The 20,254-nt window shown below is 40.1% G+C and overlaps 1 protein-coding gene across 2 annotated transcripts in view; it reads right to left on the minus strand.

The window, feature by feature from the left end:
• Positions 1 to 5,784: 5,784 nt before the first annotated feature.
• EPM2A (EPM2A glucan phosphatase, laforin) overlaps positions 5,785 to 20,254 on the minus strand; it is a 70,959-nt gene continuing 56,489 nt past the window's right edge. The window contains exons 3-4 of one of the 2 annotated variants that reach the window (XM_045544523.1): positions 14,014 to 14,255; positions 5,785 to 7,591 (exon numbers count right to left, since the gene is read on the minus strand). In XM_045544523.1, coding sequence (XP_045400479.1) covers positions 7,314 to 7,591; positions 14,014 to 14,255 — 520 coding nt within the window. In that variant the 3' untranslated portion in view covers positions 5,785 to 7,313. The remainder of the gene's footprint in view (positions 7,592 to 14,013; positions 14,256 to 20,254) is intronic. The other variant, XM_045544524.1, reaches the window with a different exon arrangement.

A 20,254-nucleotide genomic window follows, 5' to 3' on the forward strand; every position in this document is an offset into this window, starting at 1 on the left:
CATAAAATCCAAAGAAGAACTTGGCTTAAATATGTAAAAGCCTATGTATGGTACACACTACTTGCAGTTCCTACCTAAGGATGTTAAAGCACAGTGCGTTAAGAAGGGCCCTTACGAAAACTTCCAAGAGGAGGAACCTTGAGGACTCCTGAAGATATCTCAGAGGTGGGGTGACCTTGAAGACCCAAAGGATGATTCAATGTTTGCCACATATACATGGGAGGGAAGAGGATTCCAGGCAGAGGAAAAAGTATGTGCAAAACCAGAGGATAAAAAAGATCATAGCCCTTTAAGTAATTCTCTGTGGCTGGAGAGCCCTCTTGGGGGATGGTTATCAGGATGACAAGGAGATGGGAGAGAAAGGCATGGTCCAGACCATAAAGGGCCTTGTATGTCACATTAAGGATGCTTTACTTTTTCCTGAGAACAATGAGGAGCCATTCAGGAGAATTAAGCACGGAAGAGACAGCACCATATTTGAACTTTAGAAAGGTTTCTCCAGCAGCAGTATCAAGACTAGTCTGGGAAGAGTAATAATAGCAATAGGAAGATAAGTCAGGATGCTTTAGTAATCCAGGTCAGAGCTGCTAGAGGGGAGTCACTGTATTTAAGAAATATTTGAGGAGGTATAATTGAAAGAATTTTCTGAATGCTTAGGAGCATGGTAAATGGAAGAGAGATGCCAAACATAGCATCAGAGTTTCTGACCTGGGCAACTAGGGGCAAGATGTTGCCAATGTCTACCCACCAGAGGAAGTATGGGAGGTTTGGCAAAAGGAAGAAAACTTCAGTTTGTGGAATATTAAGTTTGGGAGATAGCCTGAGAAATGTTCTGAAAACAAAAAAATGATACAAGAGCCTGGCACTGCGTAAAGAGCTTTAAAATGAGGATTGAGATTTGGGTGTGTCATCGGTATATACAATGATTGAGAAAACTCTGGTTTAAATTGGCAAACACACTATTGTTCCTGACATCTGAATGAAAATTCCCATGTAAAACTTGAAGACAGAAATCCACCTGCAACAATGAAGAGACAGTTAGAAGGATTACCAACAGATACTTCAGCGTGATAGAATGATGTTGGAAGTGAGTTGATGGATGAACTAAAGCAAAGGAAGATGTGGCTCAGAATACCTTGGGGGATGCAGTACTGCAGGAGAAGTGGGCCATAGTATGCTCCCTGGGACCTTGGGAGTCACTGGGATTAAAGTCCTCAGTAATAACAGAAGCTGTGGGAAATATTTAATAAGAAAGTTAAAAATGGGGTGGGGTGGTGATCATAGGTCTGTCTGGCAATGAAGAGTAGGTCCCCACCAACATTTTCTTTGCCTTCTCTAACAATTTAAAAACAATTTAAGAACACAAAAAGGAGGAAGCATATCTAAAACAACTCATAATTATAATTGTAATCATGTCAACAAGAAGGAGGTACAAAGGCCAGTAGACAAAAGTCAATATTAGAGTTCTTTTGTTGTAAAGGAGAAGACATAATTATTAAAAATAAAGGCAAGAAAAGAAAAACATAGAAAAAGCAAAAAATGAGATTAAAAATAAGTAAATATAAATAAGAATTTTTTAAAAAATAAATATAAACAAGTCCAAATATAACTGTAATTACAATAAACATAAATGGCTTAAGCCCCTGAAACATGACAGGTGCTGGGCAGTGACCGGCTTTGTTTAAACACGACTCTGTAAGAAATGTGGGAATGGGGATGCTCACCTTGTTTGTCCACTATGAGTGTACAGTCTTTTCTCAAACTGTTTAGACTACATATCCATCTTTGGATTTATCATTTAACATTAAGAAGACAACAATAAAGATCTCCATTAAACAAAAATATATTCCATCTTTTATCCAATCATATACAGCAAACAGTAAATTCCATTTAGTGAGTTCTGAGTTTTCTTTCACTAGGAATTGATAAAATCTTGACAGTTATGGCAAGGACAATTACCTGTTCTGTTCTGTTCAATGTCCAGATATCTATTCTTTCAATGTCTAGTTTCTGCTAAGTATTTTGTTTGTAACCCATTCCATTCTGATGCCATGCCAGGTCATTTAATACTAATTATCCATTTTTCAGTTTTTAAATGATACCAATCTTTTTTCCCAGCTTTATTGAGGTGTGATTGGCAAATAAAAATTGTATTATTTAGGGTGTACAACGTGATGTCTTGATATATGTATATGTCATGAAATGATTACCACAATCATGCTAATTAACACAGCCAACTCACATAGCTAACTTTTTCTTTTTTTGTGGTTAGAACACTTGAGATCTACTCTGTTCTTAGCACATTTCAGGTATATAATACATTATTAACTATAGTTATCATGCTGTACACTAGGTCTCCAGTACTTATGCATCTTATAACTGAAGGTTGGTACCTTTTGACCAATACCTCCTCTTTCCCTCACTTATCTGCCCCTGGTAACCACCATTCTACTCTCTGTTACCATGAGTTTGACCTTCTGTTAGATTCCATATAGAAATGAAATCATGCAGTATTTGTCCTTCTGTGTCTGGCTTATTTCACTTAGCATAATGTCCTCAAGTTTTACCCGCGTTGTTGCAAATGACAGGATTTCTTGCTTTTTTAAGGCTGAATAATATACCATTGTATATACACACTACTTTTCTTTATTCATTTATCTGTCATTGGATACTTCCATATCTAGGCTATTGTAAATAATGCTGCAATGAACATGGGAGTGAAGAAATCTCTTTAAGGTAGCAATTTTATTTACTTTGGATATATACACGTAAGAGGAATTGCTGGATTAAATGGCAGTTCTGGTTTTATTTTTTTGAGGAAACTCCATACTCTTTTTCATAATGGCTGTACTGGACGGCCGCTCACGCCTGTAATCTGGTGCTTTGGGAGGCTTAGGCAGGAGGACGGCTTGCTGCTTCTCTTTCCTGGCCACATAACCTTGACTCTCCCTCTCTGCTTCCATAGTCACACCTTCTCTTTCAATCGTCCCCCAGAAAGCACCTCTTTTTCTTCTTTTGGAAATGACACTGGTCTTTGCTTTTTCTCACTTTAGCCATTTTTCTCTCACTCCAATTTCCATTAATCCTCGCACCAATTCTTTTCCACTAATGATACTGTCTGCTCCTGTTCCCATTAATTCTCCTACGATTCCTCCACCTCAAAATAAATCTCCTGACCTATCTGCCTGACTTATCCTTTTCCTCTGGTCCTCAGTTAAAACTCTTTGCTGTAAGAGAAAGGTATTTGATGTCTCTGGGTCTGTTTGTTCCTCTGTAAAATAAAGGCATTAGAGTAGATTATCTCTGAAGATCCTTTCAGTTTTAACTTGTGATCTAACTGACTCTATGTTTAGCTATCAAGTGATTTTTCAAGTGTGGCAAGTTTCATTTCATTTCCCATTTCTTAACTTGCTTTCAAATCTCTCTTTTCATTACTTCCTTATCGTTTCCAAAGTCCCAACTTTTTCCATCATTATTTCTTAGGACAAGCCAAGTGGTTTTCCCCCCACACCTTACTGTTGGTCAGAAGAGAGTGTTTTTTTTTTTTTTCTTTTTTATATTTTTCCTAAGGCTGGCAAACAAAATAATAGAGGGATACTGTTGCACGTCTAAAAGAAAGCAACCCTATATGGACATTGCTTTCCCATGAATGAAACCCATAATTGGAAAGTTCTGCTAACACCTGTGACAAGCAGCTACTGTGCACTATCTGCTTTGATTTTCCCCGACATGCTCTTGAAGTTTTCATCCTCACTTCTTTGTGGTGCCCTCACCTCGACTTCCTTTGTCATTAAACTGCCAATTTGATCAGTTAACAACAGAGTAAGAGTGACAAGGAAAAAACAATTTAGCTCAGCTGACTTCCCCCTTTAAAAATAAGGAACTAGTTTGTTCTAGAGTTCATACTAAGATGATACTATTGAAAAATCTTGTAAACAAAGGCCTTTTTTAATGCTTTTATTTAACAAAAAAAATCAGGTGATTTTGAAATACATTAGACATCCCATTCATTGAAGATAAGAGAGTTTATTCCAAAACATTCTTTAGTAGTCCTAAATTGATTTTGTCTATCAGAGCAAAAAGGGGCAAATGGAAAAAATTCACCCCAAAAACATTTTTCTATGGTGGAAATTATGCAGCTGGATTTCCTAGATATTAATGAAATTCATATACACACAAACTAAAAATATTCCATTTTTCAGATTAAATTTTACACAACACATATGACTGTGATTTACTTGAACACAATAGTTACCTTTAGTTATTTTTAGCAACAGAGCTGGACTTCACATTACTCAGTGCTGGCTTATAAATTTAACTTTTTAAAACTGTAGGAGAAATGTGTTCTGTCTAGCCTTCCATCCCCCAAGCAAATGTCCCATTTGTAAGACATCTCCCCCTCCTCTGAGCCCTACTGAACCTTACCTTGTGTCCTTATGCCCCATGCCTCCTAAATCAAAGTCTCTCATATTTATTGATATGCATTTGTGGAAGAAAAGGAGGAGAAAAATAAGCACGGTATAGGTTATTAAGCATGAAATCTCCGATTTCCTTAAGTACCAAGTGTGAGAGTTGATATGTCTAACATTTCACTGTGACATTCCTTGTTTTATTTTTATTGTGAAGGTACATTCTCATTCCTTCAAATGCACACTTTGGCTTGTGATTATCTTTCAAATTTTTTTAGAGCAATTTTTGTGAAACCTTAAGTCAAACCATAAGTCAAAAATTCGTGTTATTTTTACATATGAGTTCCATTGTGGAACTAATGCAGTGCAGACAGCTTGAAATATCAACAAAGTGTTTGGGAAGGATATGGCTAATGAACACACAGTACATCTATGGTTTGTGAAGTTCTGTTCTGGTGATTTTAATATTGAAAATGAAGCATGTGGGCAACCTGAGATCAAGGTGGATAATGACAATCTGAAAGCTGTAGTGGAAGCGAATCCATCTCAACACACACATGAATTACCAGCAAAGTTTGATGTTACTATTCCAACAATATTGGACCATTTGAAACAAATTGGCAAGGTAAAGAAGCTGGATAGATGGGTTCCACATGAATTAAATAAGCATCAGAAGAGAAATCATCTCGAAGCTTGCCTTTCTTTGCTGTCATGAAATAAAGGAGAACCATTTCTACATTGTATTGTGATATGTGATGAAAAATGGATTCTTTTGGATAATCACAAGCATTTGACACAATGGTTGGATAAAGATGAAGTGCCGAAACACAGTCCAAAACCGGATATTCATCAAAAAATGCTAATGGTGTCTGTTTGGTGGTCCAGCACTGGTATTATCCACTACAGCTTCTTGAAACCTGATCAGTCTATTACCGCAGATGTCTACTGCAACCAATCAGATGAAATGATGAGGATGCTTGTGATTAGCAACTGACATTGATCAATATAGACAGGTCAATCCTCTTGCAAGACAACACTCAACCACATGTCGCACAAACAACACTGCTCAAACTACAGAGGCTGGACTTGGAAACTCTCTGTCATCCACCGTATTCACCAGACCTGGCACCAACTGACTAGCAAGTCTCCCAGGCTTTCGACCACTTCTTGCAAGGAAAAATATTCAATTCTTAACAAACTGTGGGAAACACCCTTGGTGATTTCATTGCCACTCACTCTCCAGGCTTCTTCGCTGCTGGCATAAACAAGCTACCACTAAGATGGCAAAACTGTGTTGACAGTTTAGGCACATACTTTGATTAACTGTACTGCTTCTTGTTCGAGATATATTAAACTACACTTTTGATTTGAAGTCGGACATTTCATATTTAATAACCTAAATAGTTTAATAGAAGAAAATACAGGCTTTGAGTCAGACAAGCCTAGCTTTGTATCTCATTTCATCTATTTATTCACCATGTAACTGTGAACAGTTGATTTAACCTCTCTGAGCCTTAGATTCCTCATCTAGGTAACAGAGATGATGAAACCTCCCTCCTTGGGTACTGTGAAGATTAAATTGGATACAACTGTAAAGCACCTGGCACACAGAGGCTCTCAATAAAAAGATATTTCCCTTTTCTGTTCTAGCCTATCATTCACGGTTCAATCCTTCATTACGGTTGGTTGAGCACAGGTCTGTTTCTAGGCTGCACACTTTTGAGGTTTTGTTCATCTCTGTATTTCCTACAGAAACCAGGAGAGTGAACTGCATATTCTCCAGGCACAGCAACTGTGGCTTATACTAAATTGAGTGCTGAACCAGGATGTCTTAGGCTATGGAACAATTATCTGTGGATTTTGGCTCTTTGGGCTCTTTTGGTAATATACTTCCTCTTATGAGCTATGGCTCAGGACACATCGCCTTGAGATAGCTCACCATGTTTTAAATTAGTTTGCACAAAATACAACTACTTTCCTAAATTCTTTGGCAACTGATCAGAATATTGTTCTATTTCTCATTGTAGGAACTCCTGCAGGGATATCGACCTTACTCTGAGAAAGACAAAACTGAATTCACAACACAATGCTGGAAAAACAACACGTTGTGTTGAAAAAAGCACCGACTCAAATAAACATGGATTACTAACTCCAGCTCAGCCTGGACCAGCCATGAGATCGCGGGTAAGCTGCCTATGCTCATTATGCCTCAATTAAAACAAATAGATAATAATAACTCTACTTCGGTTGTCTCGCAGGTTGTTGGGTATATAAGGAAGGTGTTGCCTTCGAAGCAAGATACAAAAACAATCTAGACAGGCCATCACTTTTTGGCCGTGTTGAGCTCTTCCCTTCTCACACTCCAGGCTTCTACCCTTATTTCCTCCCTTGGCAACTGAGCAGCTCTCATTTTATAATGTCAGTTCAGTTCAGCAGGAAAGCAGTGTGCAAATGTGTGTGTGTGTGTGTGTGTGTGCACATGGACACACACCCATGATACAATCCACAAAACTCCCTAACTTTTCTTCTGCATACCAAAGAGTTACAACGCACCAAGAAAGTGCTGTCACGGATCCATAATACAACACACGCAGTGCTTGCAAAGCAAAAGACTCACCGGCCTGCAGGCAGCAGGAAGAGCGCGCATTGCCTTTTTATCTGAAGCCCAGTCGAACTGCTTTGGGCTTTTTCTCATGTGTCCGTCACAGCATTCTCTGTAAAATATTTCAAAGTTACAGCCCAACCAAAGCATATTAGAGAGTCATCCAAGATTAAAGGGGGTGGCTTGGGGGAGGACACACAGCCCTTTCAGTTCAGGTAGAATCTTTGTTTCCAGGTCATTTGACTCACATCACCCCGGGATCCTTAAGGGAATCTGCAGGGACCAGAGGCAGGTTGAGCCAGCTAGAGGCTACAAACGGAAGAACGGACCTTCCCAAATTTCTGGAAAAAATCTTCTTGTGCCCGGGCCAAGGCGTCTTCGTCAATGTAGACAGCCGGCCGCTTGGCCATGAGGAAGTACTGCACCTTCCGCAGGTTCCAGCCCATCACGTACTGCAGCCAGCCGCAGACGGCCGCGGTGGAGCGGCCCACCCCGGCGTTGCAGTGCACGTACACGGTGTGTCCGTTCTCCAGCAGCGCATGCAGCAGGCACACGGCCTGGGGCAGCATCTGCACTCGGCCTGCAGTGGAGAAAGCAAAGCGCGCACACGTGAGCCACAGAACCCCCGTCCCACCACTGAGGGGTCCTTTGGCACACGGAGAAATCACAGTGAAGGTAGCAGGCTGCCTCAATCCTGTGCTGTGAAGGAAAAGGGGAGGCAGTTTTAAAAGCTGATCATATGTAAGTGCTCTGGAGAGAGCACTCCAGAGGCAGTAGGTCCTCTCTGGACCTTCCCTGGATATTGCTGCCCCTTTGTGTGACTTCCCCATCGATGCAAACTGCCCTCCAAAGAAAAGTTACCTGTCGCCTATCGTCAAAAGTAAGGTTTTTCCACATCTGTCAGAAGGGTTTGCCGAGATTGGTCAGAGGTGTGGAGGATTCCAAAGAAGATCTGTCAGGTCCAATCACCTGCATTTCAGTTAATCCAAAAGTGTCTTCCGGGTAAATGTAAAACGCAGAATTCATCCATATTAGTCAAAAGAATCAATCTTGTTCATTTGACATACGCTAATTTTCACTTGTCCAATGGAATGACTAAGTTGTTATTCTGTACACATGGGATAACTGATTTATTCCCTTGTGACACACTGAATACTAAAACTGATTTAATTTCTACATTACTGAGCAATTACAGTTGCATTAATAGTTATTGCTGCTTCAGGACCACTATTTTGTTTATTACATTATTCAAATGTCTTCTGCTCACACTGAGAGAGGACGTGCTATGCTGAGGCCTGACAGACCCTGCCCGGCCCTCATCCCACACGGCAGGGGAACGCTGCTGTCGCTTTGCGCTCCTGGATGCCTCTGCTCACAAGTTCTCAGTGCAGAGATACTTAGTGAGTTTATTTGTTTTGGGGGGAAGACAGTCAATGTAAATTAATTCAAAAGGGAAAGGACGAAGGATGCTATACAGAGTGCTGGATTACAACTCTGTGCTGATGATGTGGTGTTCTCTGTCCTCAACCTCACAGGGACACAATGGCCCCAGAAGGATCCTCCAGGGGTCATACAGAAGAGCCCTGTCTGGCCTCACAGTGCCATCCTCATTGGATGACTGAAGAGGCGGGAGAGCCTCTCCTCAAACAATCTCACCTGCAGATCTTCACTGAGCCCTGGAATTCTCCCCCGAGAGCCACCCAAGCAAGTTGACACTTCCCTCTTTAGATGCCCTCTTGCATTTCAGCAAGTGCTCTTGAAGGAGCCAACACAACACATTGAGATCAGGCATCAGCACCTCAGCAGGACAAAGCTTACCAAAGACCCCAGAGTGGCTTAAAAGCCCCTTCGGTCTCTGTCCTACCCAGGGGAACATCTGCCTCAGCTTCAGGGTCACCAAGCTCTGAGACAGGAGCAGAGCCAACGTGACAGCCAGGATAATATTTTAGTCTCTATTGGTATCAGCTCCCAGGTAGAAGCTCTGAAGGCTCACAGCTTCACACAGGTTTCACCCACAGGGCACAGCCATGAGTGGTCTTCCCTGAGAATCACTCAACCATCCCACTGAAGAGTTGCCAAATACTCAAATAACACAAAGAATAAATGAATAATTAAGAGGGGCACCAGAGAAGTAGCCAGTCCAGGGCACCCACCCATCTCAGCCTGGCTTCAGCTGGAGCCCTTGTTTACTTTAACCTCTAGTGACTGCAAATCACCAGCTGTGATTGATGAGCTATAATATTTACTGAGTCCTTCCTACCTGCCAAGCACTGTTTTGAGCATTTTGCACAAAATAACTCCTTTACAACCACTTCCTAACAACTACAAGGTCAGCACTATTGCTATCCTCTATTTATATATGAAGGAATCGAGGCACAGAGATTTCCCAAGGCTATTCCCTAAGTGGCCACTTAAACCCAGCCAGTGTGACTCCAAAGCCCAGTTCTTAACCACTATACGATGGTCCTTCCCTCACCTACCTGGTTAATGGTGCATTTTGTCCTCCATCTTGTCAATCTGGATCATCAGTCAGTCCCTCTGCACCCCACTTGCCTGGTCACACTGCTGCTCTTAGCCCTCTGTGAGAGCAACAACCTCCTTGGGGGTTAGCACCTCTGCCCCACCCTAGAGAAGCCCTCTCAAGGGGCCCATCTCCCTCAACTTGAAAACCCAAGCTAATACTAACCACCAAGGAATAAACAAAGGGGCCCAAGAATCAGGGCTCAACTTGATATACCCCACACAACACAGCAGTGTCAACCACAGCATCTAGTTTTTGTTCCCTATATATAGGCTCCATGTAGAATTTAATTTGATAAAATATTTCCATTCTTAAAAACAATGATACCTCAAGTCAAGACAGAAAGTCAGATCTTTTTTATGTAAAATAGTCCAAACTTTACATATTGGCAACTAAGTTGAGAAATTGTGAACCCTGTGCAGGAAACAAAATGGTCTTCTGTCTATGTTTCTTACTTTGAAATTTAATACAGGCCTTGGTTCTCAGGAGATGCTAATGAACATTCATTAAGTGCATGGATAAAAACAAGACAAAACAAACAACAAAAGCCCAATAATATCTGTTTGATCTGAGACACTGCTAGACCCCTCTAACCTGGCTTGTGGCCCACGCCTGCTCCAGGCTAATCCAACCCTGGAGTGTCCTGGACGCGGCACCAAGCAAGGTAAGGTTGTGAGGAGGGGGAGGGATAGAGCATTGGCAGGTGCACGGAGCAGCCTGAGGCATTAGGGCCAGAGATAAGGGAGAAGGGTCAAAAGACCCTAAAGATAAGCTTTATCCAAAGCTGACCCTGAAAGAAATTGTGCATGGCACAACTTTCAGCCTCTCTAATGCACACACGCACGCACACACACACACACACACACACACATCTTTCCTTTCTTACTCCAGAAGCAACTATATGGATGAATATATTATTATTTTATTTGGGTATAGCTTCTCTTCCATCTTTGGAGTGTAATATAGATATGGTTGATGGTATCTGTTAATATAACATCTTCTGGTGGAAACTTAAAGACTTGGGACTAATCGCATAGTCCCAACTTTGTGATTTTCACAGCCCTTTCATAGGAATTATCTTACTCTATTATAATCCCACAATGTAGAAATTACTCTCCCCATTTTCCCACTGCAGGAACCAGCCTGCCAATATCACACAGCTATTCAGTGGTGGCAGGACTCAAGCCCAGGTGTTCTGGCTCCAAGGTCAATGTCTCTGCACGATGGCAGAGCTGAATTCTGACTGTTGAGTGAGAGAAAAGAACTCAGACTGTGACAACAGAGAGGTAGCTGAGGACACAAGGAAGCATATGAACTCATTTGGGAGGTGAGAGTAGACCATTTGTTATAAATAGCACTGCACTGACAGAGGTCAAAACACAATCTGAATACTTTCTATGTGAAGTAAATTTTAATGAGCAGATTTGTTGTTGTGTTTTGTGTTGCTCAGGTGAGTGCTAGATTTGGGAGACTTTCATTTCTCAGATGAAAGACACAAATCAAAATTTTTTTAGAAGATAAGAAAAAGAAATCTAAACCACTCCTCCACATACGACAAAGTGTACAAGAGTAAGGATCGATAGCACAATTGATTGTAACAGGTCTGTGACAACCAGTGGTGACAGTTGAGCCTAACAAACTGTCTTCTTTCTCAGACTTCATCTGACAGCATTATGCTGTAGCTCAAAACACTTCCAAATGGATTTTTCTCTAGAGTTCTAAAAATATTCAGCTGAATTAATCTATATGTTCATTGTGCTAATATTGTGAGCCACAAAGATTGATCTATTGGTAAAAAGTCCCCCTGCCACTCAGAAATCATTAACCCTTTGATTACTCCCCCAGGTTAGGCTGAACCAAAGAAATCCTTTATTCATTCAGTCTTACAGTTTGGCCTTTTTCAAGAGGGAGCTTGCATTTTGCTGTCACTGTGCTACTGTACCATCTCAGCATGAAAGGTGCTCCACTGCTGCACTGTTACGACTGGGACCTGGTGACCCAGAGACCCCAAAAAAGATTTGACTAAAATTACAATGGATCCTTGGGGATACAGTTTTCCCTCATGCTTCTCCTGACTCCCAGACTATCAAGCAAATTACCTGTTAATCAGCAGGACCTTCAGGTAATCCATGCATGTGGTGGGATGGGATGCCTGGCATAGTTAGTAGCTCAACTTCTCCCAGCCTCATCTCATATAATACTCTAAAGGGATAACGATGCTACTAAATCAGAATCAAAGCCACTAAAACCAAAATGTTCTCTGGAAGCTACAGTCTTACTGTCCTAACAACTTCCTGTTTTGAAACCAGAGAAAACATCTGGACAGGGCAAGTATAACCTAGATTCATAGATTCAACCAATGCTCTTACATGCAAATAAAGTTTTTTGGTTTTTATTTTCCTTCCTTGAAAAGGGGCAGAGCTTTTATGGCTAAATCAGGCTTCCTTGGATCAAGTTACCAAGAGGAATAATCAAACTGTCAATAGCTCTCCCCGCCTTCAGGAACAAAATTTATACCCCATCCCAGTGATAGTTCAGTTCAGACACAGACCCACAAAGGGGCCCAGCGTGGCCAGGGGGACCACCTGAGATCCATAAAGTTTTCTTGTGGTTGACAGGGCTCCATCTTGCAGGCCACTGACTCATGGGGAGACAAGCTACCTCCTGTGCAATCCATGGCTTAACATAACTCCAGCTGGTCGTGAACATAAGGGATTGAAATTATGCTGGTCTGTAGAGTCTGCATGAAGAGTCTGTGTGAGAACATAGAGAGAAGCTTCATAGCTGGTGTCTGGAGCAATAGTCCGAGTCCAACTGTCTGCCTTGAAACTCACGCTGTGCCTCTTTTTAGTTCTATGAGTTGGGCAGGTTACTTAACTTTTTTGTACCTCAATCTCTTTCTTTGCAAAATGGAGATGACTGCAGTATCTTCCCGGGGTGTTATTATGAGAATTAAATGAGTTAATGCATGTAAATTGCTTATGTTTGATGCATAATGTGTGTTTGGGGGAAGAGGGTTGCAAATAGAAACGTCTCCAGGCTAGGCGTCACTGCCTGCCTTCTTTCCCCCGAAATAGCAGGTCACCAAATTCCCTTAGCCCGTGTCATTTCCACAGCTCTCTGCTGCCCCCTGCTGACATCTTCTTGATAGTATCAGTGTCAGCTGGCTCTCTCCGCGGAGGGCTGCCGTTATGTCCGTTCCTTTTCAACAAGTAACTTATTCTACAACCAGGCTGAAATACATGACATTGCTCTAAAATCCCACTCCTCTGTGCCTCGGCCTGAGCTGCTGCTTCCACCTAGCGAGCCCTTTCTCCCTCCACATCTACCTGTCACCTGTCAAGGCCACGCCCACCTCAAACACCGTCCTCCTCCGCAGAATGTGCTCCTCCCCATCCTCCTCGGTGCTTCACCCACTCCTCTCCGGCCCGTTCTTCTCTGACCTGTCTTACCGCGTCTTACCATGAGGTCGAAACTATGCCTTAGGTGTCTTTGTTCCCCGGCAGCACCCAAGCTACACCATAATTCCCTTTTCACAAAGACACGCTCAGCAAGTACTCGTGCAGTAAATGAAGGCTCACTGTCACCACCCCACCCAGAGCTGCGTTCTCTCTCAGTCTCACCTCAACTACTGCGCTGAGCTCCTAACTGGCCTCCCAGGCCCACCTCCAGCCCATTCTCCACACAGCAATCCAAGTACACTTCGGGAGAAAAAAATTGTATCGTGGCATTTCCCAGCTTCCCACCCTTTCAACTGCTGCTCGTTGCCTTAGGATGGAGTCTTAAAGTCCTTATGGTGACCCAAATCCTGCAAGGCTGTCATCCCTCATTCTCTGATCTGCAGCCACATTGGTCTTTCAGTTCCTGCAATGCTCTGTGCTCTCCTGCCACAGGGATTCTCCTAAGCTGCTTTCTGTGCCTGGGACGCTCTGCATTCACTCTTCTCCCAGTCTACCCACCCTCAGATCTTAACTCAAACACTACTTCCCCAGAAAACCCTCCCTGACCCCCTTCCTGGGCCCCATAACCTGCACATAATCTCCTAACAATGTCTATGTATCTTTCTAACAAAAAAAATTCATCATAGTTTTAAATTTCTATTTTTATTAATAGTTATTTGATTAACACTTGCCACCCCTGTAGGATGATAAGCTCTGTGAAGACGGGAGCTGTGTCTGTCTTTCTTCACCTTTGTGTTCCCAGCCACCTGGCAAAATGCCGCATACACAGTCGATACACAACAAATATATGTTTAATAAATAAAGAAGTCACATTAAACAGAATCTTAGCCACAGTGTTAAAAGATATGTATCAAATATATTAAATCTAAAATCTTATATTCAGTCCATTTCTACCATTCCTATTTAGCATAGTCAGTTATAGATAGCTAGGGAGAGAGAGAGGCAGGCAGACAGACAGACAGCAAGGGTTTCTCTGAAACACGTTCAGCAAGGAGCCAGAATGATTCTTTGGATTCTTACCTTCGGTGCTCATATCTGGTGTCGGCATCCAGATGTAGACCAAGCCTTCCTCCTTATAGAGCTTAATCATAGTGTCTGGAGTCATGGGTTCTGGGTAGCGGTTACAGCCTGAGGAATTCTGTACAATATCCCATTCAGTCTGGAAATTCATTACAGCTGTAATCCCCAATTCATGCTTCAGTTTGATGGTTACATGTTCCACTTGTCGAGGGCAGCTACCCAGCCAGATATTTGGTAGAATTCTAATGAGAACATATGGAGTCAACTGTTACTATTGTTGTTCTGATTTGAAGTCTAAGGAACTGCATAAAACATGTTGTATTAAAATATGATTAACCTGTAAATCTGGCACATGAAAAGCCAGATTTTTAAGAATATGAGAACCAATGTCATAATTGAAAGGAAAAGTACTGGTGTTGCTGTTTTGGGGAAAACAAGCAATTCAAACTAATTAAATGCCAGGAAATAAGCATTAGCAAATCAAACCTGGCAATATATTAAAATATAATAAGTCCACCAAGTTATATACCTTATGAATGCATAAATGGTTCAACCTTACAAAATCTATCAATACACTTCAAACTAATAAATTAAAGGTGAAAACTTCTATAATTATATCAATAAATTCTGGGAGACACTGACTAAAATTCAGCATTAATTCCTATTTAAAACTCTTTGTAAAAATTTCAAATAGTATGAGACCTTTAGAATGTGCTACACACCAGAAACTAATAAATAACAAACTTCTTTTAAGGAAAATCAAAATCAGCATTAATTCCATTAGTGCCCAGTGTTGTTCTGTTTCACCTAATGCTACAGGGTAAGAAGAAGAAACAGCAATATAATTTCCTTGTGGAAATCTTTATTGAAGATTATTGTGGAAAAAACAAAGAGATAATAGAGAAAAGTTAAAAATCCAGGAAATTCCTACTAACACTTTAGACAAGAATCCAAGTAGAAAAAACAAAACAAAACAGGTTTTCCTCTTCTTTAGGCTCAAGCTTTAGAAAGTAGTGCTAGATCATGTGATATTTTCATTGAGGATGAGTAATGCCCACATTTGAGGATTAGTCAATTGGCTTCTCCTGTTAACGTCAACAATGACAACAGCCAAAAGGAAAAAAGCCAAAAACTAAAACAAGCTAGATTTCCTATAATACTTCATAATAATTGTATGTTGTCAGGCCAAGTTATTCATCATCTTTAAGTTTTTTCATGTACTCATTTTTAGAATGAATCTAAAAATAACTAATTCACAGGTATTTTGTAGGGAATAAATATAATTAAATAATATATTTGAATAGGACTGACATTAGTGGATACACAATAAATGCAAGTGGAGTTTATGTCTACTATAATGAATGACTTATTTTAGTAATTTACATTGGGTTATACTCTAACAACCATTCATTGTTCTATCCTTCATTTGAATACTGCAGGATATAGAATACTTACAGTATTTTTTAACATCAAATCGATCTTGTTTTTGGTTTTTGCTTTTTTCCCTTTTGGCTGTTGTTGTCATTGTTAGTGTTAACATGAGAAGCCAATTGGCTAACGCTCGAATGTGGGTATTACTCATCCTCAGTGAAAATATCTCACAAGATTTAGCACCACCTTTCTAAAGCCTGAGCCCTACTGACCCTACAGGAGAGGATAAAGCAAGTTTTGTTTTCTGCTTGAGTTCTTGTCTAAAGGGTTATTAGGAATTTCCTTGTGAAAATATTTATTGTGGGTTATTATGGAAAAAAATAAAGGGATGAAAAAGAAAAGTTAGAAATTCAGGAAAGACTTATTAGTGTCGGAAAGAGGGGCATGGGGTCCAAAGGCCTATTCACCTTATTTCTGACCCCAGAGAATTTTGAGGTGCTCCATTGGACCCCGTGGACCGAGACAAAGACCTTGAGCTAGGACGCCTACAGAGTGCCCAAAAGCTGTGATTAACCAGGACATTGCTAGCTGAGTATTCAGTCTTCACAGGAAAGGAAACATCACACCCCCTGGGTTAATGCCCCTTCCCTCTGGCTGTTAGTGGGAGCAGAATCTGTCTGTATCTATATGTTCCATTCTCTTTCCATTATCCCTTAAAGATTCCTGCTCTAGGAACCTGCTAGATGCCCAGAGGCGTGGTAGTCTTGGGCTCCCATATGTACACTTCTGGGTTGAACTGAGCACACTAAAGCATCCTAAGCTGGAAAAGAGGGAAGCAGACAACTCAGTTGTATAACCAAGAAATATAAACAATTGAACAGTAATGGATTTTTTACTGTCAAAATCTTAAAGTGGACTGGTAAAATATTAAAATGAATACTCATGACAGGCAAGCCTAATTCCACATGTTACTCAGCCGTTTTTTCAGTATTGTATTCTTTAAGTGGGTAGCACTTAGTATTTAGGTCATCAATAAATATGAAAGTATTAATAAAGTGGCTGGCTGATTTTTCACACAAGATTTGCATAAAAGCTAAAGAACACTTCATAGAGATATACAAAGGATTAATTAGGACAGTTGAGCCTACAGATTAAGTCAGAATTCTCAAACCAAAGTCAGTATACAGAATCAAATGTTGTTGCTAAAAGAAGTGTTATTCTATCATCTCATTCATTCCTGATTTTTAAATGTTTTTAAAATCACAGGAAAACTCAGAGAAAGTCAAAGACAAAGAGGCCCAAAGTTGGTACCTTAACATATATATTTCACACATTACATTTCTAATGAAAAGAAGCCCTTAAAGTACATACCCATATAGTCTCACATACATAGAAACACCAGTTTCTTAACAACAACAAAAAAATTTTAAAAAGAAACACAAGTTTCTGTATCAAATATTTCCAATGTTTTGATAACATATGATTCTTCCTCCAGATATGCTAGAAGTCCAAGTCCATACTTAAGAAATGAATATAAAGTAATTTCTGACTTTTTTAAACAAGACGTTCTAAACCTAGGAGACAGATAACTAAACACAAACTCTGACAACAAGCACCGCATTGAAGGATGAAAAATCAAAGTTATAAATTGCTTTGTACTGAACCATTACATGGGATACAGAGACAAAGACTCGGCTTGTTGGAAACACACAAATCAATGGATTTCGCTTAATCAGACAGCTAAAGTGCCCTTTATGTTCATTCCATTTCAGTCTGTTTTCCAAAAGTAGGTAATATATTTCTAGTTTCAGGGTACACTGGAGGTAACAAGATGCATGATGTGCTTTCTAAACAGTAATTAAACTTTTACTTATCCATTCGGGAGAGGATGGCTTGACACCATTAAAAATCAATTTTAACTCATCTCATCTTAGTTTTAATCTTCATCTGGTGTCAATGATATTTTAAACAATTTTTTAAATTGGGATTTTTTTTTAGGGTGAAAAGAAGCTTATTGAAATATGAGATTTAGAGAATAAAAATTCTCTGTCAAGGCAGTTTTAATGCAAGACAGACCAAGATTCAAAGATACAACGAAATAAAAGTTATAGTTTAGAATTTTATTATAAATTACATTGTAAAAATTTCCAGAGAATTATTTTATGAATAAATCACTATCAGAGATTTCTAGCAGCTCCACTGTAGACTATTTGTAAAGGTCAAAGAGAAATCAACCGTACCAAGTGGGTATGGACACTCAGTCAACCCAGAACATAAGTTCCCAAACCTGGCTATGCATTCAAGCCACATGAGATGCCTTTATAAAAGTATCTATTACAGGGATCCACCCTCGAGATACTCATGAAGAGATCCTGGAGTGAAGCCTGTGATTCTGTGGATTGTTTGTTGTTTGGTTTTTAGAGGTTGACCAGGTTGAGTATGCAGCCAGACACTAGAACCAGCAGGCTGGCAAGTCCCAACGCACATATGACAGAAGCTTGCTATGTACAGCTCAACTTTTTAATAGCAGCAAAAACTATGGAGAGGAGAGAACATGGACTTGCTCAGCTCTCTACATGTACATATAAAGTTAAGTTCTTACCCTTGTCCAAGAAATAGTTTCAAGACTAAAATGATTCCTAGAGAGCAAGAAATGGGAAATTATCTGTTGTGAGAGACAATGTGTGTCCATGTATAGTTTAATGCATAGTACCTTCTAAACATTCAAACCTAAATCTACTTCTCAGTCATGACAAATATTTAATATAGTCATATGCATTAAGAATGTACTTCTGTAGAAAAAAAATTTATTAATTTGGGTTTTGATTATTTCTGCTGTGATTCAACCAGACTGGATTCAAATAAAATTTATCCTAGTAATATTACAACTTAGTGAGAGACCAGGGGAAAGAATAGATGGCTGACATTCTGGAACCTCATTTTCTTGGACTGCAAATCAAAATCAATTTAATTTATTTGAGGGAATCTGGATTTGTGGTTCCAGGTAATCACATCACAACACTACACCGTTTGCCTCAGCTGTCAGTCACAGGAGGCCTCATGGCAATAAAAAGTACATCAGGAAAAATGATCATCCAAGCCCTTTGCAAAAAAATCCCCTAGGGTAGTGACAGGGGGAGTGGGTGTGTAAAAGACAAAACGTATCAGCAGACAGATCCATTACATGGACTCAACATCAGAGGCTCCATTACTAATGGCCAGGAGAAATGGAAGAATAACTTTATCCTGAAGGTGGAAATTAGCATTATTTTGTGTCCATAGAAGAAAAAAAAAGATCAGGAAAGCCACAGGAATGATGGAATCGATGTATGAACATAGGCTTTTGTTTATCACACCCAAAGACGCTCGCTACTGAATAGCAGCACCCTCTTCCTAGCCGTACAAACATAGCACGATTGCAAAACACAGAAAATAGATTTTGCTGAAGCTCTTTACAAAACCCAGCTAAGAATTTAGGAGCAAAAAAAAAAAAAAAAAGCATAGTTCCTAAATTAGATAATTGTGCTGCATTTACCTTATTTAATATTTTATGAGCAATTCAGTGTGAAATTAAAATGTGATCTGGCTTTTAAATAATGGGTGGAAAAAAAAAGTCTATCAGTCCTATAATTTAGATCTCATTAGTGGGAAAGCAAAAGAAACATTAAAATCAACTTCCAGTAAATTCCAAGCTTCATTAGCCATAGAGTTCCTTCTGCTGAAAATTTGTCCTCTAGCTTCAACTGTTAAGTTATTAATGCCAAACTTCTACCTCAAAAGGGTGCTTGAACAGACTCCAGCAGAATAACTGCTCGAAGACAAATTCCAAATTAGAGAGTGATACTAATTAGCTTCTTTATTAAAACATAGTTTTATTATAGTTTGCTTATGGCTCATAGACTACAGTGTATGTAGAGCACATGCTAATTTCTATAAGTGTTTCTATAAATGTAAGTGTCTTAAACTTTTTTGCATGTGCTAAGTGATTTATAGCCATACGAAGCAAATAATTTTTGGCACAATACTTGTTTACTTTTTATATTATGAAATGTCATATAATTAAATTAGTTATGAAGGCCTGTTATGGGTTGAATCATACCCCCAAAAAGCTCCTATGCTAAAATTCTAGCCCCTGGTAACTCAGAATATGACCATATTTGGAGATACGTCTCTAGAGAGGTAATCAAGTTAAACTGATGTTATTAGAGAAGGCCCTAAGCCAATATGAATGGTGTCAGTATGAGAAAGGGAAATCTGGACACAGACACAGAGGGAAGACAATGTGAAGATTCAGGGAGAAGATGGCCACATACAAGCCAAAATGGGAGGCCTGGAACGGATACTTCCCACACAGCACTCAAAAGGAATCAACCCTGTGAACACCTTGATCTCCGACTTTTAACCTCCAGGACCGTGAAGCAATAAAGTTCTGTTCTTTAAGCCACACAGTCTGTGGCACTTTGTTAAAGTAGCCCTAGCAAACCAATAAAGGTCTAAACAGGAAACTTGTCTCTTCCCTCTCCCTCTCCCCAGAGCCACTAACCCAGCCACACAAGTCAATCTCCTAAATAGCTCCGGAATCTGTGCCCTGATGTCCATTACCATTGTTTTCCTCCAGATCCTCAACACATAAGAAGTGAATTACACTAGAAGCCTCCTAAGTGACCTCCCAGTCTGTCTCCCTTACACACTGTCATTAGAGTGATCTTTCTAAAACACAAATCATGTGACACCCCCCCTCCCCGCTTCCTCAAATACTGACATGATTGCCCATCACTTTCCTATGAACTCTCAATTCTTTGACCTGACCCTTTGGAATCTGACCCTTACGTATGTCTTTAATCCCACATCCCCACATAAATCCCACCTT

This window comes from Lemur catta, chromosome 2, assembly GCF_020740605.2.
Source record: "Lemur catta isolate mLemCat1 chromosome 2, mLemCat1.pri, whole genome shotgun sequence".
Taxonomy (NCBI): Eukaryota; Metazoa; Chordata; class Mammalia; order Primates; family Lemuridae; genus Lemur; species Lemur catta.